At 36.0% G+C, this 23,234-nt stretch overlaps 1 protein-coding gene across 1 annotated transcript in view; it reads right to left on the bottom strand.

Annotated features, from left to right (window-relative positions):
• The window catches only part of TTC7B (tetratricopeptide repeat domain 7B), a 119,158-nt gene that overhangs the window by 67,702 nt on the left and 28,222 nt on the right, over positions 1-23,234 (bottom strand). Inside the window, exons 4-8 of the mRNA XM_064423600.1 lie at positions 20,808-20,938; positions 19,897-20,018; positions 9,383-9,461; positions 7,441-7,613; positions 4,115-4,178 (exon numbers count right to left, since the gene is read on the bottom strand). Coding sequence (XP_064279670.1) covers positions 4,115-4,178; positions 7,441-7,613; positions 9,383-9,461; positions 19,897-20,018; positions 20,808-20,938 — 569 coding nt within the window. The remainder of the gene's footprint in view (positions 1-4,114; positions 4,179-7,440; positions 7,614-9,382; positions 9,462-19,896; positions 20,019-20,807; positions 20,939-23,234) is intronic.

Raw genomic sequence — 23,234 nt, 5'->3', positions numbered from 1 at the left:
GTAAGAGTTTGTACTTTCAAACATGTTTTGTAAAAGGCATGTTGCAAATCTAATTCCTTAAGTAAAGTACTCTTTGAGGACAGAAGAAAGCTGAGCTAGAAATGGATTAAATGAATGGATCATGTTCACAGAAAAACCATGTTCAAGAGCAAAGAACAAAATTCAGGTCTAAGAGTAGTTAGTACCTCCCTGACCTACCCAGTGCTTCTCCCACTTTATGATCAAGCCTCTGAAAACACATTATCTGGCTATCCTGTCTATTTCTAGTTTTCTTGGTGTTTAACATTCACATTGCACATTAGTACAAATGCTAGTATATCTGGCAGTCTGCAATAAGAAGTCACAGATATTTCTCTCTCCTTATCCCCCTCTTTATTTTTAATTTCACTGGGCATGGCCCCCTCAGCATATTTACTTTAAAACTAAAAACTAAATTTTTACTTAATTATTTAAAATTTTAAATTAATTTTTTAGACTTTACTTTTACACTTTAAAACTAAATTTTAATAGGTAGCTTATTTCCCCCTCTTTCAGATGCAAGAAATGACACACAATAAGGGATAAGAAATTTTTTCTCCACTTTAACAGGGTAACATTTTAAGCCCTGAACAAACTCAATACATCTTTAAAATCAGAATAATTAAATACTGAAAATTTTTCGAAGAGATACATGGGATGTAAAATGCACAGACATCTCAGGAATTATCAACTGAAGTTTGAAACAACCCCACACACGCACACACACACTCCCCCAAAGAGATATTTTGCTTTCTTTTGATCAAGAAGTCAAAAGAAAGCAAAATTTGGCTTTTACTTTTTACACTGCATAAATATTCAGTCAACTTCAAGAATTTTTTAACTCCACCTCTAATCACTATTTGACTCAGTTCCTTGCAAGTTTTGAACAAGCTGTGAACTAGCACTTCTTGTGAAACAGTGGTTGACAATGCCAAAGGACAAGGATGTCTCGTAATTATTACAGATATCTTGTGTATCTGAACAGTCATTTTCTTGATAATTATAAAATGCAGAAAGAAAGTGCACAGGAACTGAAGTGCTCAGTATTTCAGAACTGCTGTGGTCTCAGACTCTGAGGTGACAGTCAAATTGCAGTGTGTCATCTGGCCACCCTTACGCCTGTAACACACTTGAGCAGTGTAACTCAGTGCAGCCTCAGAGAAGGAAGGATATGCTCAGCCATTTTTCCATCTCCCACAAAGTTGAGCCCAGGAGGTGGTGAGCAGTGACACAAAGTCCAGTTGGAGGCCAGGAATTAGCAGTGTGTCCCAGAGATTGATACTGGGCCTGATCCCAAGCGTGTTTGCTGAACTGATATGCCAAAGGGCTGTGCTGGCATCCACAGGGACCTCAACAGGCTGGAGCAATGAGCTGACAGGAACCTCAGCAAAGCCCTCAGAAATGTCCTGCACCTGGGAGGGAACAAACCCAGGCACCATACATGCTGGGCACTCCCCAGCTCATAGGCAGCTTGACAGGAACACACTTGGGGGTCCTGCTGGACACCCAAGGTGGCAGAGCCAGCAAAGTGCCCCAGCTGGACAAAAGGCTATTGACAGCCCAGCAGCATGGCAGCAGTGCTGCCAGCAGGCTGAGGGCAGTGATCCTTCCCCTCTGTTCAGCACTGGGGAGGCCACACCTGCAGTACTGGGTCCAGTTCTGGCCTCTCTAGTACAAGAGACATGGAGCTACAGGAGAGAGTCCAACAAATGCCCACCAGGCTGTATTAGACACCAGAGTAACTTTTTCATGAGGAAAGGCTGAGAGAGCTGTGACTTTTCAGCCTGGAAAAGACAATGCTCAGGAGGGGAGCCTTATCAATGTCAGAAATACATTGCAGGGAGGACACAAGGAAAAGGGAGCCAGGCTCTTTCCAGTGGTGTCCTGTGTCAGGTCTAGAGGCAATAGGCATGAACTGAAACACTGAAGGTCCCCTCTGAAGATCAGGAACCTTTTTTCTTTTGCTGTGAGGGTTAATGAGCAGTGGCACAGGCTGCCCAGGGAGGCTGTGGAATCTTTCTCCTTGGAGATACTCAAAAGATGTCTGGAGAGAGATGCAGCCTGCTCCAGATGGCCCTGTGTGAGCAAGGGGACTGGACAAAACGACCTCCAGAAATCCCTTCCAAACATAATCATTCTGTGATTCAGTTACCACAACTCAGCTGACATGAAGCAATACATATATGAACTGTTAACTTGAGGATGTCAGATCATAGAACCACAGGATGGTTTGGGTTTGAAGGGACCTTTTAAAGACCATCCTATTATGGGGGGGGACACTTTCCACCAGACCAGATTGCTCACAGTCCTGTCCAACCTGGCTTGATTGGGGTGTTTTCTTACTAATTCACAGACAATGAAAGTAAGGGATCATAGCACTTTAATAACACAATAGCATACCAAAACACCAATTGTTACTCAGTCTTCTTTAAGTGTTATTTCTTTTCCAAATAGTGGTTTCAGAATCATAAATCACATACTACTTCATGACTACTACAGCTAGAAAGTTAGCAGGGACTGAAGCTGAAATAACAGGTCTCAACTCTCAGAAAGGTTAAGTTTGTAATGATGAATACTTTTATGCTCAATCTTCCCCTTCCCCCTTCCAAAACTAATTTGAGCAAATGACTTAGCCTAAGTAAGTCAATCATGTCAAAGATTATACTCCCCCGAAACAAACTCTTTTGCCCAAAATAATCTGCAATAATTACTGTAAAAAAAATTGAAAGCTTGCTAAAGGTATATGCTCTACAGTGACAGCATTTGATATAATTAGGCAGATCTAATTCACAAAGGAAAAGCTGTTAATAACCTGAAATGACACTTAACAAGGCAGTACTTTTAATTTGGTTTTTTGCTTCTTAATGATGATATGTAAGGAATTACACATGCAAACACAGCAATCAGTAGTCAGATCTTGCAGAACTGGGACTGCTTTCACTTCACACCAAGACCACAGCTCACATCAGAATTCTCTACATCTCCACTGCTGCACATTACAGAGACACAGGCAGCACCTCTCAGTGCTAAGTACATACTACAGCAAAATCAACATATGATAAGTGGAAATGTTTGCTCAGCTGTTTTTTCTGTATTATGAAAATCAGAATCTAGACAGAATTTCTAGATTCTGTTATGAATACTGCAAGGCAGATCACTAAGAATGAGGAAAGCAGTTAGCACTACAATGTAAATATCTACCACTGTAAAACATTTAAACTAGAACAATGTTCACTAAAATATTCTGATCCTATTTAACTCTAGGAAAACAGAAATCATGCCAAAACATGTAGCATTTGAATCACCTGTAGAACTTAAAAGACTACATCATATCATTGACGTGCAGTGAGACAGACTGCATGATACCTGAGACTCTAGAGGTTTCACCCCACTAGCTAAAAAAAAACTAGCAAAAGCTCCAGCATTTCATTTCATCTGAGAACATAAAACTGACATGGTATGAGAATGTCACTACATGGCAGCTGATTGATGACTAGCAGAAAATATGGAAGGTTGATAAAGGGCACAAGTAGACCATTGAAAGGAATAATTTCTTGAGGAAATGGGGATATTAAAAAAATAATTCAGTAGCTAACACTGAATGTCAGTATCATTAAAAATAATTTACAAATTTGAGTGGCTGAAGTTTAATGCACAATGGAAGGTACTTTTTGACAATGATTACTATGCTCTTCTAGTAGTTTTTTATTTGCTTTTTACAACAAAAATAACTTATATTTTCTGTCTGTCTGAATAGCAACAGTATAACAGTGGTTCTAACTGGTAAGCGATGCCAAGTGAACGACCTGGCTTGTTCACCTGCCTATAGCTGGAAGAAGGGTGGGTACAGCCAGTCCAAAGGAGAAAAACTCCATAACACTTGCAGACCTCATCTAGTTGGCTCAGAGGAACCAAAATTTTAGTGTGGAGCCTGCTTTCTGAACAGAAATTAAAAGGCAAAGCTTAGGAAAAAAAAAGAGGCCTATTTTATTAAAAAACAAACAAACAAACAAAAAAAACTCCCAAACAAACAAACAAAACAAAACAAGGAAATCACACACATACAGCAAATGCACATTCACTCTATTTTACCTACCATAGATTCACTAATAAGCAGCAACAGTAAGGCTTCTTCTGTATTTTCTTGAGGACAGAAGATGCTGTTCAAAATGAGAATTTAATTATTTAAGCAGAACACATTACTTTCATTAGTAGTTCACACACATGTATTAAAAGCACTGTAAAAACTGGAAAATGTCCAAAAAAGAAAAGGATAGTTACTGGCATATAAAAATCAATTGGTTAAAATGCATTTCTTTGCAATGCTCTATATTTGCATTTCAGAAAAGTTGGCTGAACACAAAGAAAAAAAAAGAAAAGAAAAAAACTACCACAACTGTCAGAGTTGAACTCATTCAAATATCCCAAAATTGAACATAATTTGACAACTGTAAACACTAAACCCATAGTTTAACTAGTCTCTTACACCTAATCTGTCTGAGCTCAATGTACATTACTGATTCAAGTGCTGGCAAGAGGAAACTCTCACACAAGAACAGGAGAACGTTTGTATTTTAGGCAATATATGAAGAAATACTGCTATTTCATGTCTTTCATGAGATATGCTTGAGAATTTTTTTTCTGATGCATTCAATAGCTATGAATATTTTTAAATAGTTCCATGACAATCTCTACCTGTTGGCCATAACCACTCTTAGTTCCAAGTAGTAGAATTATTTGCTTGCAATGCAGTACAGTTCCTTCCAACTTAATGCTGAAGGTTTACACAGGACTAGTTTCTAGACTTTAGTGCTTTCTCTGAATACTGATGCTTTCTGAAAACTCTTCTATGCTGGTGGACAGACAACAGTAATCTGCATTGGGTACTGGCAGGAAGTCATTCATCCATTCACATACACATTAAAAAAATCCTCCAAATCAGTGACTAATTTTAGAAGAAGAAATCTGAACAGATAAAACAATTTCTGAATTAGCACAACTACTATTTCCTGTTAATTCAGCCCATTAGTTCTACAATTGCCTATTTAAATGGAGAAAATAATTTGTTGCTGTTAATAATCAATTCCTATAGTCCCAAGGATGTTTAAACTGCAATACATTATAGACACGAAACAAAACTTGTATGACATTAAAACATCTTTTCAGGTTTTTTTTTTAAAAGCACTAGAAATATAAGCAGTAATTCAATGCCTGAAAGAAAACAGAAACTAAAAGGCATCTTAATTCCAGGCAGTTTGAAAGCAACACTGTAAACGCGTTGTGGTAATATGCAACAGCTAAGACCCCAGGGCAGCTGTTCTGTTGTTGTATTTTTATTTTTTAATCAATACAACTGCTCACCAGATTTTTAAGAGTATTCTAAATCTTAGAATTTAGCATATAATTTGTTATTATATAACAAAAGAAATTTCAAAACACAGTTAGTCATGAAGAAGAACCACCCACGATAAGGAATGAGGAGTGATGAGGAAGCATCAGAGTGCTCCTTAATTTACAATCCACTCCTCTATGCAGAATTTAACAACCTGGAAGAAGATTTAACCTGACCAACTGACAATGGCACACAGAAAGCAGGATAATGACTGGAAAGAGTTGCTGGAGGAATTATTCTCTCAGCGAAAGAAGGGATGTTGCCCCAAAGAGAACTACTAAAAAGTCACTTACCAAAACAAAAACAAACATTTTTTTCTCTACCAATTTCAAACATTTTTACAACTATGTGGATGCTTGTCTCAAACAAGATCCTCCCCATGCAGAAATTAGTGGGACATTTCTTTGACCTGTCTAAGCAAAAAAGCTCAGTTAAGCTGCCTGAACTAATTTTCTGCTTCTCCTGATAGATGCAGGCACACAAGTAAAGTAATTTCAGTGTAACAGGGCAAAAGAAGCAACTGAAAATAAGAAACAGCTATCAACCAAAGGCAAAGCATGGAAGTTATGTCCAGTTGAAGAACTGGTTCAAGTAAACTGAAGAAGCAATAACACAGAGATATAAAAACCCCTAAATGCTATTAGCCAAATTACACTCATAATCCTCGTAAGAACACAATGCAGTTATTTAGTGTCAGGCAATATACTGAGAAAAAACAGTGCATTGCAGACTCAGAGTTGGTGGTCAGAAGAACACCTAGGAAGAAATTTCCTAGATATCATTGTCTTTGATACTTGGTTTCAGTCACTGCTGGAGATGAGATGCCTGGCTGGACACATTTTATGTGGTATGGTATTAACCAGTATGACCTTATGAAAGGACTTAATTGTATGCTCTGTTGAAATTGTGGAACTCCTCACCGGCACATGCCAAGAACAAGAGAACTAAACTGAACAAAGCCCCACTTTTGCAGGAAGCATGTTACTATGAAGGATGAATTGAGAATGGAGAACATAAGTTTGAAAGACTGAGCCTGAGAAACCTGCTGTAACTATTCTGGATGCAGGAAGGAGAATTTCTACAAGTCTTTGAAGATAGAGGCCATTCTACTTAATAATAGTAAAGACACCATAATTATGTGGGCTTGCTGCTTTGTAAAAGATTCATTAATGGAACTCTGAAATAAATACAGCTAAACAACTCAAATGGTGTCATACTGCAGGCATTTATGTTACAATATAAAGATACTGTGAACACTAAAACAAAACATCCCTCCATTACATAAGTAGGGCTATTTCTATAATCAAGATGATAACTTCTAAGAAAAATTTCAAATTCAAGGAAATGGCTATCTATATTTAATAGTAACCCTAATGGTGATTAGTTTGAAAAAAAAAAGTTACATTTTCAAGAAGGAAGAAAGATACCATAGCTACTCTAGAATTCACTATGAGATATACCAGACAAAAACAAACAAAAAAGTATTACTTACCTGATTCAATGAAAGATTAAAACTGAACAAAAAGATGGAATCATCAAAGAAATGCCAAAACTAATCCAAGATGATTAGCTAAAAGACTAGCCTTGGGAAATAAACTAGCTTTGAAACTGCTAGATAAATTTCTAGGTATGTTATTTTTTATAATACTTCCTGGACCAACTTGACTTTCCATATTGTTGAATCTTTCCTGCCTATGATAAAGCAGAATAGATGTCTAGAAGCAGCACATAACTTTTAAAATGTGCAATATCTGATTTGCTACCCAGTTCATGTTTTCTTTTGTATCCCACATATAATAAGAGATATTGAGTCTATCACATACACCAGGATAAAAAAAGTATTTCTACAACTGAGAACAAAAGGTCTAAGGTATACAGTGCAAGCTTCCACTGGGAGAATCATATTTCTTCCCTGGTTCTCCTCAGGGAATCTATCTACACACTGCCAAATTCCTTCTACGTTTTCAAAAATATAAACTAAATTATCCAGTGCAATTCTAGAAACAAAAGAGGTATAAACTCAGCCATACTTTTCTCCAGTGTATACCCGTGGTCTCCTACTGAGCGCATAATTCTTCATGTTTGATCCTTTTCGAAGTGGATCATCAAGGGGTGATTGGTGGGGAGGATCTTCCAGTGGATTCCAATAACTCTGTTCACACATACCTCGTAACAAAATTTCTGCAAGTTGTCTTGCTATTGTCTGTAAAAGCAAAAGATAAATATTTTCCCTGGAAATGCTGAATACAAACTCTTAAAAAATGCTCAGATTTTTTTCTAATGAAGACCATTTATATAGAATGTATTTCTATATTCTCTAACATCCAAAAAATACAGCCATGATACTGTTTAAAAGGTAAAAATACCCAGTTCAATTCTCTAAACACAAAGAAACATACCAGCAAGAACAAATAATTTTTCCATTTTATCAGTTAAATCCAGATACTTCTGAAGTATCCACAACCCAGCTGCTGCTCCTAAGATAATCAATAACTTAAGATGCCCAATAACCTCTACTGCCTCTTCAGCCCTGGAGCAGTTGTTTGTATGGGAGAGACCACAGTGGAGCAGTTCAAACTGCAGCCTACCAAGAGAACCATGGTGAAAACCAGGATGATATTCCCTGAAGGAATTCCAGCCCAATGGAGGCACCCCGTGCTGGAGCAGGGGAAAAGTGTGGAGTGAGGAGCAGCAGAGAGGAACTCACCACAACCCTCCACCCCTCATGCACCACTCAGGGAATGGGAGGATAGGGAGAGGAAGTAGAGGAGTCAGAAGTCAAAGACTGAAGTTGAACCTGAGAAAACGGGGTGGAAGGAAGGTGTTTCAGATTTTGTCTTTGTTTCTCACCATCCCACTCTCTTTTAAGTGACAATAAATTAATTTCCTCCAAGAAGAGCCTGTTTCACCTGTGACAGTAACTGGTAAGCAAACTCTTTGCCTTTATCTCAGATCTATCTCAGACCTTTTCTAGCTTATTTCCTCCCCATGTATTTATAAGGTGAGTTTGAGGGCAGCTGGGTGAGCATGTGGCAGCCAGACAAGGTCAAACCACCACAGACAGTTATGGTCTGTGGGCTGAATGGAGTTTCTGACAACTTGTACTTGAAGGTGCTGGTGTTAGCTACCGTTACAGCTCAGCAAGAGTGAAACAAGTTTGAAAATCAGCATGAAAAGTTTCAGTTTGACCAACTATTATTGTCAACACATATTTAACTGTAGAAATACTTACATGAATATTATTAAATAATACTAATTTAACGCTTTTATGTCATCCTATAATCCATAACTATCAGCTTAATCTCCTCATTAATATTTCACACACATGCATAGACCCTCCATGACTACACCTCATGATGATGAAAATTCAAAGATTTTACATCAGGGCAGTATAAAGAAGGCAAGATTTAAATTTGCATCAGAATTGGCAGCATTTCCAGTAACATTTCCCAAAAACAGATGTGTAATGTTTAAGTCACAGACAGCACCATAAGATCTGCATCTTCCATCTTAACTCCTATACTATAAGAAGCCCTTCATATTTTCTATTAAAATTTACAACATGATCCCTCTCCATTGAAAGTCTATTATTAAATAATTTTAATATATTAATAGCAATCAGTTATTGAATTAAGAAATCACTTACTTTCCTTACTACTAGTTTGGAAGTTTTAAAGGCCCAGTATTAGGAAATTAATCTAGGATATTTTGAAAATAATTACGTGACAGTAAAAAATATAAGCCTCTACTTTTTATTATATAAAAGATTCAAGCTTCTGACAATATAAGTAACAAATCTTCATTATTTTGTTTTTATGGTTTTTCTCTAAGAGGCTTTATAACTTGATAGCCTTCATCTTTATATATGCTGCATATCCAACTATTGTGTCTTAATTCATCCACTATATTTGTGCTTTCTCTGCCTACTGAAATTCAGATGCTACAATAGGAAAGTGGGTTAATATAACTTACCATTCGCAGGTTTTGTGTAGTTCTTGTTTCAACAGCTCTTAGTAACTCTCTAAATCTACCAACTCCTCTTGTCAAGTTCCTGTGTATAAACATAGAATTTGACAGTACTCCAACTTGGATGAAGTAACACCTTAAAATATTACTCAAAAAAGTTGTTAAAATCCATGCTACCTTTGTTTTTTCCTTTCATAGCCTCATTGCCTTCCTGTGAGATAGATATATAGAGATATTTATCTGGGAACCTCACCACTGATTACTATAACAACATTCCCTGACAGTTTATTGAAAAAATAAACATTTTCATGATCAGTAGATAGATCACGGGAAAGCAAGGAAAAAAGTAAGAAGCAGCCACCTCAAAAAGAAAAAAGACAAAACAAAGTTGTTCTCATTGCTACAGTAGTTTTAGTTTTCAATTACATTAGGCTTCAATATAAACTTTGAAAAAAAAATCCATTTTAGCTGTCCCTTGACACCTTAAAACAGGGAGACTAAAAATGAGTAAATCTTGTAACACTGAAAGCAATACAAAACATAAAATTTTGAACTTCTTTTCAAAAAGATAAGAGCACAAACACTTTAGGGCCCATTCCGTGGCCAGAAGACAACTGGGGGATCAGTGTTCTGTCCTTGACTCTGACTTGTTTTTCATGTGGCTTCTGCAACCCAAGTTTCTCCGTCTACACTTCTCCCACATCTGCTTCCTAAACAGCTTTGGCAGAGATTCAAGACCATCAGAGGCATCACTGATATTTTAGCAGGTCTGAACTTTCTTCTCAAACAACAGATTACATTGATTGGTCTTATATCTTTACCTTTTTCTCATCTCTTTATCAGTCGTTTGGAGGTTTTATTGTACATAAAAGCAGTTGAGGATATTCTATTTTATATTAATACAATTTGTCTTTGAACAGGTGAAGGATTGGGATAGCTTTAGGCTGTCCTGAACAACAGAATTCTGCAACATGAATGCAACAGATAGGACAACCATTTCACTATTTCAGGTTTAGTTACAAAAGAAAATTATTTGATCAAAAGTGTATTTTGTATTAAATCATTGCTCTACATCATATGTTGTCTTAAGGTGTGATGTTATGTGCAAGCTGTGTAGCATTTACCCAGACAGCCAAAAGAGACAAGAAGTATTACATATTGTGTAAGCTTTCTGTAAGTAAAAGCCCTATTGCACTGCGCTATAAATCAGATGTTAAAACTGCCTTCCTTAGTCTGCTGTCTGTATTTAAGAAGATGTTTAAAATACTGACTTTTGAGCTGCAACTCGGTACAAATTCAAAAAAAGCCAGCTATTTTATAGACATACTTTCTTTCAATTCAGTTGGAGAATATCTGAAACTAGTGTTTGATGCAAGACATCTTGCTATAGGACTGCAGAACTCCTATCACTTCACCTAGAGACCTACTCATTTATTCTACTCTTCAGATTACATGACAGCACTCATCTCTGTTCTGTTTTACATAATAAAGGATTATCAGGATATTTCAGAAACTTCAGTTTCCACACATCTTTCACTAGCACGGGAATCACCTTTCATCAGCACAAATTCACCTTCTAAAATACTTCTTTATGAAAGTTCATTTTAAAAGAAGTAGCATTCCCAAGTAACAAAACCCATATGAATAGTTCAAAGTTATGCCAAAAAATGCCACCAGTTAGCTCAAGAGAAATAATCACCAGTCACACGAGATACAAAAATTGTTTGTAAAAGGCCCAAGCACTACAGGCAGAGCTTGAACACAGAGACCAGCTACTACATGCTAAAGAAAATTCATCTTGTGCAAACATCTGCATGGAAACAACTGTGTGAAAAATTATATTAATTTATACGTTTCAAACAGGCAGCCTCAATAGCTGATGACTATTACACCAACTTCACACACTAATAGGAAGGACAGAAAGTCATTAGGCCAGATTTCAAGAAAACCTCCAAACTCATTTGAAGCTGGATACATTTAGCACTTTTGTAAAGTCAAAATACATATCATTCAGTAATGCCACATTCCAAATATTTTAGAGAGACAAAACCAGTCCACTGGAATCCCAGCTTTAAGTCGTCTGGTCTAAGTGGGTATTTCTCATGAATGGAACTCTCTCTCAAAGACTGCATTGCAAAGTCACAAATGTGTGCTTACAACAGGATTTTTAAAAAAACAAAACCCAACCAAACAAAGCTGATTTGCCACAAAACTGAAATGCTCCCTGCAAAATTGCTGAAAAAGTGTTATGAGCAAGAACTTGTCAGCTTGAAATTTTATTTCCCCAGTGCGGATGAAACACGTACTATGTAGTAGAACTTCAAATCACAACAACTTCATTAAATTATAGGAATTGGCATTTTTTCCATATGATGTTTATGTCTTTTGATGCGTTATAAGAACAATAGCAAAACATGTTATGAAAATGCATGCAACTTATACAAGCCTTTGAACACTTCATGACAGGTTACTTTCAGTTACCCATTACAATTTTTTAAGCATCTGCAAGGGACTGAAACTTGTGACTGAAGTTCTACTGTACCATGGAAAAAGCAGTAAGATTGCACAAGAAAAAAAGCATTTAAAATAGAGAATTAGCTTTTGCTTCATAAAGCATTTAACAGTGATCCACCGCACACATCAACACAAACACAAAACAGATTTGTCAAGCATCTTCTACATGAAATTTACTAAAAAAAAAAAGACCTTAAAACTACAATCTAAGTCACCCTAAAATTTAGTTAAATGCTTTTAGAGACAAGAAATGAAGCAAGATATACCATTAATAATATGGTAGATCTCCACACCACACTGCTTTTAGCGAAGTACATTTCCTGTATTTGTTAACAGTTTGTAACATTGAGAAGAGTGGTGACTGCTCTGGTACATGGTTTTCCTTCCTAGCCTGGGACACACAGAGCTTTTACCTGCTTTTCACTAGGATGTGCTTTCATGTCAGCAGTTCTCCCTGTGCTGATGAAATGCCAGAGCAAAAGAGCACATTAACTTAGACAGCAATGTCCCACAGTGTCTGTAAATGACTTTGAGATCACCTCCTTTCAGGGACAAGGAATTTTAAGGTACATTAACATTCACATGGAACTGACACGTTTTCAGTGATTTCAGACAAGACAAAGACAGCCCACAGATGGACACTGACAGTAACATACATGTGTGTTTCTATGACTGCCTCCTGCCAGAACATGCTCAAATCAACTCCTTCGAATTGTATCTTCCTCGTTTTTAAAGACAATTAGGTGGTTTGTTGCTTTAAATCTTCAAGAAAAAATACCCTACTTTGACTCTTTAAGAGGCAATCTGCCAGTTAGGCTGAGAACCAAGATCTACTGAAAGTCTGTACAGACATGCCCTTATGGCCTGTGTGCATCCTTGTGTCTATATATTTGCACCCTAAACCCCAACTGCTTATGTCAGAACCTAATTAATTATTCTGATACATGATCAGCTTTTAGGTTCCTTAAAAAATTTCTGTTTAGAATAATGCAAATGTCTTAACTGCACCTATACAAAAGTGCTCACTCCTGAACAGAGACAGAAATCAATAACTGTAGATATGATACAAGCAAAGTACAGGAAAAAAATTAAGGGGCACCAAGGACAAGCTTTTGAGGCAGGATCAGGAAACCTGTACTATAGGCATGAAGGCCAGCAGTAGCAAACTTTAGGCACAAACAAATTTGTCACCATCACCACCCAGAAGTTTCTTGGTTTTAAAAAGTGTGTTTATCATCAGACAACACAGTGCTTTGGCATTACTGGTCCAGATAAACCTCACTCTCACCAATGCTTCTTATTTTTGTTTTAAACACACAGAAAAAGTAGAAAAGAATAAAAGAAACTGCTCAACAAGAAGCAGTCTATGTTTGAACGATCTTAGGATAAAAACCCCAAACACTATTCCTTATAACAAAATTGGTGAGATCTAATCATGATATACTCAACAGAGACTAAAAAAGGAATGTTTTAAAATTAACCTTAGAAGTGTTGGTAAGATTAATTTACTCTGTACTTACAGCATGTTTTGGTAATATCTTCTCAATTACTAAGAAGGGATTTGTTTGTCAAGCATTTTCTTTATGCTTCTCTGTCAAAAACACCAAATATTTAGTCCACCACTGCCTTTTAATGATTAAAAATTTAATTACAATAAATTTTTGTGAACTGAGCGATACCAAACCTCACCTGCTCTGCAATTTGGCGGCTAAATTGTCAATGCTTTTCCCATTTAAGTGAGAAAAGCATATCCAGAACCATGCTGGTGAATAGGCTGAGCTACTTATCCTGCCCTATTACTTCATTGCTGAGACTTACTATATCACATTTTTAAAAATTCGTCTTTTAAAATAAGAGAAACCAGTAACAATAAAATCTATAGGGCTTGACCAAAGGGATGAAACAGAAGTTGTTTTTGGAATTGAGCTCACTTCCACTTTCTCTTGTGCTTTCTCTGTCTGTATTTATAAACAGAAAAAAGAAATGCAATGTTTGTAAACTCATAGGTACACTGCAAATTTTAAAGTGTGGGGTTTTTTTCTCCCAAAAATTCAAATACGAAAGGAAAAAAAGGAATTATTTTAGAGGTAAGGAGTAAGGGCAAGTGAAACTCTTAATATGCATGCCAATCAGAACAGTGACATTTCAGTAACTTCAGTAAAACTGACATATTTACAAAAAATGTAACTACTGAAATCCATACACTCTAACTATTACTTTTGGCTAATTAAGAGTCATTTAAACAGTATTAAGGCCAGAAACAATTTCACATTAAAAGAAATTACTACAGAAGCAAAAATCAAGAAATTTGACAAATCAAGAGATTAATTCTTAAGCTGTAACAGAACATCTCAATACCGAGGTATGCAATTTACCCTACTGCTTTATATAGCCCTACAGAGATGAAATTTAAAAAAATTTAAAAGGACTGCAATTCTATAGCTCACTTCCATAACTTTATTAAAGGCCTGACCAAATGGACAAGACTACATACTCTGCACAATGGATGGTGCTTTGGATGATTGTGACTAAAGTCTTTGTTCTCCATCAGGTTTAAGAGGGTGGAGAAGTATAACTTCCACAATTAGAAAAACATACTGGTAATTGTTTGGATACCTAGCTATGAGAGGCAACATAGCTGCAACTCCAGACAGCTCTGTTTTCCCACTCCTCCTTTCATACTTACACTTTCAGTACACCCACAATATTATATAATTTTCACAAAACATTAATTAACACTGGGCATTAATTTCTGAACAAAATGTAGAAAATCCCTAATTTGTTGCCAGAATCTAAACTGCTCTTTTTAAAAGTCCACTTAAAAATTATCATGGCATACTTCTTATTTTATCCATTGTTACCTCATGCAGAAAGAAAAATCCCAGATATCTCAAATTTGCTACAGAAGATCATGTTTGTTTGATGCTTGAAAGTTCTTAACACATGTTTGAGCTTATAAATAAAACATCTTCAATGTGCCATTAGAGCTACACAAGCTTAAGTATTTGAAAGAGCACAATCAAGCAGGAATTCTGGCACTCATGCATTCAAAATGAAAACACCTGCTGCCTAGACTGCAGCTCCACTGGTATTTAGTCCATCTAATGGTTCACGACCTGAAGCAGAAGATCCCATCCTCCCCATTCTCATCTCTTAGTGTTTGTTCCCTTTTTCCACCATTCTTCCTTCTTGGTATCTTCCTACTCTCACTTGCATGGTCCCATCTCTTTTTCTGACAGCCACACCAGCCGTTATCACACCTTCCAGTGAATCAATTCTTCTCACCAGAATGACAGCAAGTGATGATTTCTTGGACAACAAAACTCCACAGAAGAACCAAACAAGCACCTGAACCGGCAAAAGGCAAACAAGGAAAATGCACACTAGGAGGGCAGGAGGAGGGTGGGTCTGGGGAAAATGACAATAGCAACTCCTCTGCAGAGTGAAAAACATGAGCATTAAGTAGAACAGTAAAATGAGGATTTTGAGGGGAGCAGGGGAAGTGTACAAAATATTAACTCCCCTATTTGAGCCTCCAAGACCATTTTGTTTGCCAGCCATCCCAATTAAGCACAAAACCAAAACCTTCAATCTGATGCTTGCAAATGCAATCAACAGCCACTGTCAGCAAGACGTGGTACATGGCCTACAAAATGCCAAGTATCTTCTTGGGAAAAGTGAGCTGGAGTCACCAACTGCAAACTGTTAAGAGTATCAGTCTTGAACATCAACTCAGATACCAACATTACTCTTTCACTGTTCTTTGTACAACTAGTTATTACAAAAGTGGATAAGATTTTGAATAAAGTAATTTCTTAATGTTTATATCCACCTTAGTGTTCCATGTAACACTGCCAGGTTTCCCACCTGTAACTTCACAATGGAATCTTGTTTTCAACTCTTGAAGTTAAGACACAATTCTGAGCAATAAACATACATTAAGGTTTGAAAGAGAAAGCATTCATAATGGATGATTTTATCTTGAATATCTGAGGGAATAATAATTTTCTCTCATGCTCAAATAAAGTTTTATCAATGAAAACTAACAGGTGAGAACAGTATTGGAAACAAGGATGAGGAAAGCACCTGATATGACAGACAATGAAGTATCCTTTGAAATCTTATTTTTGCTAGGAATCACAGAGAAGTTATTTTTGTTCCTATCTTGAATATATTCCTGCTTTAGCTTCCTAACCACACAAACATGAAAGCAAGCATATAGAGAACAAAGCTGTGTTGAAAACTGCAACAGAAGTGATTTTATTTGCTTTCCAACACAGAGCAGTGACATTTTACATATAAGAAATATGATACTTTGTAGGATTTCAATGTTTTCATTTTATTTTCTATTCTTTACTTAAACACCAACTTGTTTTGAAACTGATTTAGGATGTGCAACAGGATTTCAAGAGATGCAAAGTGATGGGTATCTAGCACTATATTCTCATAGAGCAGAGAGCAAATCTTACAGGATCTTCATGTGTATATATGTCAAGCATTTACATAAATCCTTCTCTCATGGATTTCATCCCTGTAAAATCTCTGTGAGCACTGTATGGATATACATGTGGAACCAAAGCACCTACAGACTTGCCTCCCATCCACTGTTCCTCTCTAAACAGAAAGAGTGCAGTGTTCTTATGCTATTTCTGTTATATGTTATAGTGAAAAGAAAAAAACAGATAAAAGAAATTCTACATAGTTAAGTCCCATAAGGAGGTCTTTTGCTGTGCTTGTCAAACATTTAAAGTCAATATAAATCAATTATCTTCATTATAAGAAAAATGAGAAAAATTTGTTAATTTTTTTATTCCTTTTTTTCAGGACTAATTTTCTATGAAGAATAAGCCTATATATAAGAAATAACTTGCTGGAGGAGACTAGAAATGTCTTGTTTCACCATGACAGTGCCAGCAGAGGTAATGGCCCCATGAGGACCATCATGGGTCCATCTCTGGGATCCTCAGGGTTTGACTGAGTATGTGAACCATGATGGAGACTAGACCAAACTGCAGTCTGGATCCAGAGCAATATCCTTGGAGGGAGTAAAATAAAGGAGAAGCTACAAAAATAGCTCTGAAAGCTAGGTAAGTCTGATTTTCACATTATGGCCTCCTGATTTTAGACTTCAACCAAAATGCCATTTTGCTTCAAGAGCATACATTTCCAGTATATTTGTGAACATTACTACCTCAAAAATAAAAACCAGACAAAATCAACTTGTAAATCTCACAACAACATAAATACTAGGATAAAAGAAACGCAGGGTACCTAAAGAGCTGTCCTTTCTCAGGGGCATTGTACTTGAAAGTTAGCTATGTTAAACACCAATGTCAAAGTTCCTGTGCTCACAGCTTTTCTTGGAAAAACATCAAGACTTTGAACTCCTTCAATATGAAATTACAAAGCAACTACTGTACAAGTTATGTAATCAGCCTTAAAGCACGGAATGCTACATTTCAGAATGTTTTTTAAAAACACACAAACCCTACTCTAAGTTTTAGAACAACTTCTTCAACTTCTTTGTTACAATTTCCAAACTTAAATGTTCCTCATCTCCCAAGTGAAAAACGGGTATGTAGTTTGTTTCTTTAATAAAATTCTGTATGCTTCAGAAGAAACCATTAATTTCAGTTTTGTGTCTTATTAGCACTAAACTAACACTTTTCTGGTTCAGACTATTTCCACTTCAATTTCTTTTTTTTTTGTATAGCTAATTGCATTTCCATGTATTTTCAAAATACCACCACTTAGCAGAAAGGCTAAGTTAAGTTTCAAGCACTTCCTAGTTTTTTTTATACAAGATAATGCATACCTGAAAGATAACCACTGAATCCTGTACAAAATCTTGATTATTCAACTTAAAAGAAAATCTCTGTACAGTTAACAAATGAAAGGGAAATTTCAAGTAGATCAACCAACTTAATAGGTAGGCAGCAATACTGCCTATGTTACTGTTGAAATTATGGTCTTCCAGCTCATATAGAAGTTATCTCATTTTCTTTTGTGGTTTCAAACTGAACACATATGTATGAAGATGATTTTAGATTGCATTCAAACATGAAGCATGTTCCAAAGCTTCCTGGAAAAATCTCACATCTACTTTCTGTAACCAAACATCAGGAGGGATGATACGTTTAAAAATGAAAAAAAATAGATTTATTAAAAAGCAGGCTATAATTTATCCCTATTAGAAAAAGTATATATTTGAAGTTCTCTTCAGTTCTGGCAAACACAAGTTTAAAAATGAAATAAATAAAAAAGCAATCTCTAAAAGCAGCCACATAACAAGAAGCCTGGAACAATCACCATATTAGGAAATATTGCAAGACCTGTGACTGACCCTGAATTAAGGAAGGAAACTAAAAGATGTAACAGTAGGAACACATAAAATAATTATTTTCACAGACCTATTTTTCCTAACACCTTGCTTCATATCATACTACAAAAACAGTACCACTGGCCAACAGAACTGGAAGAAGAAACTCAAAATTCTATACATAATGTGTAATTAGTTTATAAACTGCAAGTGACCACTGTATTAAAGACTGAAAAAAACAAACCCATGCTTGTGTAGGAGTTAACAAGATCACTAGGAAATTCACTGTGAAGAATTAAAATGTACATGGAATAAAATCACCTTTCAAAGCTCACCCCTGATACAGTCTAGGAAAACCACTCTTGTCTGGATATTCCTTAACAATCCATTGCATGACTTTTTTTGTGCAGTTGCTTTTGTTTTCTTCATTAATTGCAATCTGCTATGTCTACTGCTGGTTGTTTTTACACAAAACATGTCAGATTAAATGCACTATTTCCAGCCCTGGCCTTCAATCAAAATTCTTCAAAATGTGGAATACTTAGCTTATTCTTAACCATGACTGCCACTGGGATTTTGGCAGTAACTGTATTTTATTTATTTTTTGTGCAGACATGAAAACAGAGATCTTATTTTTAGTTCTGATAAATGTAAAAAAATTAGCTTTCAGAACATTCCATTCCTCCTGCAATTAAATTATGAAAACATAACTAAATTGTCTCAGATCATGTTATTGCACCACTACTTCAATACTTTAAGAGATTTCAAAAGTGTAGTGATCATTTCCATGTTGAAATTGCTGAACAGCTTAAAACTCAGGTAGGTTTTTTTTCTCCCCTACCTTCAGTACATAAAAATCTCGAACTCTTTACAGACACTGCATTATTTCCTTCATCTCTCGTTTATGTATTCGAAAGAATAAGAAACATTTTTTGGTACAAAACAGGAGTCCCATCAAAAGTTCCAGTATTTCAATAAAATCACGTTTTCCTAATGAAATAAGAAGCCCCAGACACAAGTTTTTAATCTATGTATTTCAACAAATCTCAGAAATGTACTTAAAACCCATTTGTGCTGAGTTTCAAAGTTCTTCAAAATGGAGAATTGTATTCTTTTTCTTGTTCTGTGTGGTAACTGAATTTATTTTTAGGCTTTTAAGCAAAGCCTTATTTAAAATAAATTATAAAGGAAGTCCCATGCAGAATCTAAAGGGATCTACAGAGCAGGTACAATAAAAATTGTATACTTGTATACATACTGTTGATCTTCATGCACATTTATCCTGCAGCATAATGTTAAAATAAGTGATAACTGAAGAGATTTGGAAAAAAATTACAAAATCAAAATTATAAATATCAACTGTTTCAATATGTTGACAATCACTCTTTAACAGTGTTCAATAGTAAATTTCAAATAGTTAAAGGTTAAGGTACTTTAAGTTCTTACATTTAGCAAGCAAAACTATAAAATGCTTACTGTTTAATATACTTTGACTAAACAATTTTCCAGTATGTAAATAAATACAATATGGGCAGCCTTACTATTTTAATCAAAATGTTACTACTTTATTAATAAGAGACCTCACAATTACAGAATCCACAATTGCAAAAAATGATGCTCAGTTAAATCACAAATACAAAACCTAAACTAAGAAAGTAAACACAATAATAGAAGACTCAAATCTCACCCATTCTTGAAATATAGAACATGTGCTCTCTGAAGTCCTGTTTCCAGGAAAAAACCAAGCTCTTGTTCGTGTGCAGTGGGCCCGGGCTTAGGGCTTCTGTTTTGTATGTTGGCATTAATTACCTAAGAGAACACAAGAAAAGGGGGAGGGAAAGTGTATTCAGAAAAAAAACCCTTAACATCAAAGTTTGTGTACTTTTCCATGGAATCTAGTATTTAATGTTGGAGAAATCTTTGCCATTTGTTAGTGGTGGCTAATAGGCCATTTTGAGCTTTACCTCCATTGCCACCTAAATATAAACCCTTTTGTTGTTGGCTATACTCTTAGAGATAATAAAACTCTCTGCTGCAGAGAGAAGTAAGAAGATTAAAAGCTATCTCCAGAGTGATTTCCAAAAAACAATTCAGAAATAATTGTATTACATCAGCATTAAGAATGCTGTCAAAATGTAATCAGCTTTCAGTGGTGCACATAGTCTACCAGCCACTATAAGACAATAATAAAACAGCAAAAACCCTCAGAAAATAAAAACCTGTATGTATTTTTTAAAAAGTATGAATTACTTTTCCCCCATCACATCAGTTTTCTTTCCCCTTTCTTCTGTTTTTCATGACCCTAAATGTGTCTTATAACTCCTTCAAAGACAGCTGTCAGGTGACAGGCCTGAGGCTTGCAAGCAATGGGTGTGAAAGAGGATCAGATGGATATTGCCAGCTCACTTCACCCTGACAGCATCCACAAGCCACAGAACACAGCCCCAGGTGCACTGCACTTTGCCCAAATGTACCTCAAAATCTAAATAAAAAGCAATAGTGTATAACTCCTAGAAATAAAAGGTGACACAAATTTCTTTTAAAAAGGCATTTTTATCAATCTTTAAATCTTCAATTTAGAACATCACCCCAGCTTACCCTTTCTATCTCCTGAAGGTACAGAAGAGCAATATCCCCAGCCTTCTCATAGCATGTGACAATTTCCTGCTCACGGTCCACATGGAGGTTGCTTGCTGAGGAAGATATAGGCAGCTTCTCGAGACAGAGACCTTGGGAGGCAAAAAAAAATGCAAACAAAGCATTAAAAACTAATGTCATAATATTAATAGCTAAAACATATTCCAGGTTAAGTCCCTTTAGTTCAGGGGAAGAAACAAAGGAAATGAAGGCAGGGTCCTCTAAAACAGACACAAATAAATACATAAATAAAAATTATTCCTCCTTAATAATTATAAATCCAGAACAATTTTTAAAGCAATTTTGATTTAAAAGGCATTTTGACAATCTACCATGAAAAATATATAGTGTCTTTCTATACCAGTTTTACATTACTATGTCTTCAGTTCTCCAAAATGATCATAGAAACCAAGGTACAGCACCAAAAAGCACTCAAGGTAATATTAACCCAGCCACTGTGCAAGACAAAAGTATCTACAAAAACAAATACCTTTAAAATAATGTGTTAGGAAGTGTAATTTTTGTATTAAAATTTAGAAGAGGTAGTTAACTCTCATCAAGGCCATGGAAGCCTTTTTTGCTCAGGACTTACCCAACAAATACATTAAGTGAAAAAAAAGTGAAAGTGAAAAAAAAAATCTTCACTTGTCTCAAATAAAAATCCAACTCTTACTAATCAATACTAACTCCTACACAAGTCACTTCCATTACAGCTATTTTCAAGATAATTAAAGTGCTGGAAAGGATCTTGAGAATATAAATCCATTTATCTGATGGAGGAATCAACCAAGCCCTGACATTGGTCCAACCTGTTCTTAAAAGCTTTTGACAATAGGGATGACCTGGCCTTCATATGCAAATTACCACAGAGCTCAACTATTCTCACAAATAGTTTTTCTTCCTAGTTGTTAAATCTCCCTCTCTAGATTAATTAATTTGATTCATCCCCATAGAAAGGTCATTCTGTTCTTCACAAAACACTGCAAGTTTCAGCATGGTGGCAATAACACCAAGGTCATGGGTTTGATCCTCCTATGGGCATTCATGTACAAGTTGGACTCCATCTGATCCTCCTGGGTCCCTTCCAACTCAGAATATTCTTTGATTCATCTAGAGAGAGAGACATGCTCACAAGAAAAAATATCAATTCTCACCAATTTCTCTTTTTATGCTTCCTTGACAGCTAATCATTTTTATCTCCTCCGGACACTCTCCAACTGGTTACCTCTACCTGGACTCACTGTGCCAAAACAGGACACATGGCTCCACTTGGAGGCCTCAACTGCACTGAGCAGAGAAGATGAAAGACTTCCTGGTTTTCATTAGGGATACTTTTAAAACAAGCATTAAAAATCAGCTGAACTTTAGTGCTTTCCCTTACATATTAGTAAAAATTATCTTCCATTTATGATCTGCAACAGACCACCAGCTCATTTCCTTCAAGCCAACTATTTCATCTTATATTTATTTGAATAATTGATTGCATTTGCAGTAGCACTTTCCACATGTTAAGAGATTTTTTCAGGTCATTCTTCCAGCTTGCCAGCAGTAAATGCTAATCCTAAAGGGCCTTCAAGTGCTCCCACATTATTATAATCCACAATTTAAATTACTGTATTCTCTACTCCTTGTTGAAAGATTTGAGAATCCATTGCTGGAGAAAAAACAAAAAACATCAACAAAACACCTAGTTATATAGAGGGCATATGTCTGTAGAATGCCAAGTAGTACAAATCCAGTTTGGAGAAGAGTTTATCAAAGGATTTCTGTCAATCAATACTGTACAGTCAGTATAGTATGTTTCATTACAATTACAAAAATAACCCAAAAATCAACTTAGGAAGACACAGCTACATAACCTGGAGTTTATTTATTGATAAACTCAGAACTGTGAAATATCTGTGGCCTCCAGATTATTTCAGAACATCTATTAAGTTTCAATCTCTGTACAAGGGTAGTTTATATGTATAAAAAAATACCATGCCACATTTCTGGCTTGAGGGGATGCTTTAAATCTGTATCACAGTTTGTTGGCCACCTTTACCCTCCAGACCACCAGTACAAACAACACACATCTTACAGCTTTATGTGCTATACATCCAGTTAACACAAAATCCTGAATCCAGTACTAAAAGCCCTGCTAATCCTACATGTACACCTTCAAACTCAGAGGTGACTAAAGAACACAGTAAATGCGCTGCAATAAACATATAAAATGACTGAAAGCACCAGTAATTTGTGTGTGAATCACTCCTCCCCATTCCTTCTCTCCCATACTATGAACAGCCAATGCCCCCAAGTAACCACCTCCTACATCAAGCAAATTACTCAACAATTTGTAGATGTGAGTCAGATTTATTCTTTCTATTTTTACAGTTTATGGCCATG

This window comes from Passer domesticus, chromosome 6 (genome assembly GCF_036417665.1).
Source record: "Passer domesticus isolate bPasDom1 chromosome 6, bPasDom1.hap1, whole genome shotgun sequence".
In the NCBI taxonomy this organism is placed as follows: Eukaryota; Metazoa; Chordata; class Aves; order Passeriformes; family Passeridae; genus Passer; species Passer domesticus.
This window is presented reverse-complemented; position numbering and strand designations above follow the sequence as displayed.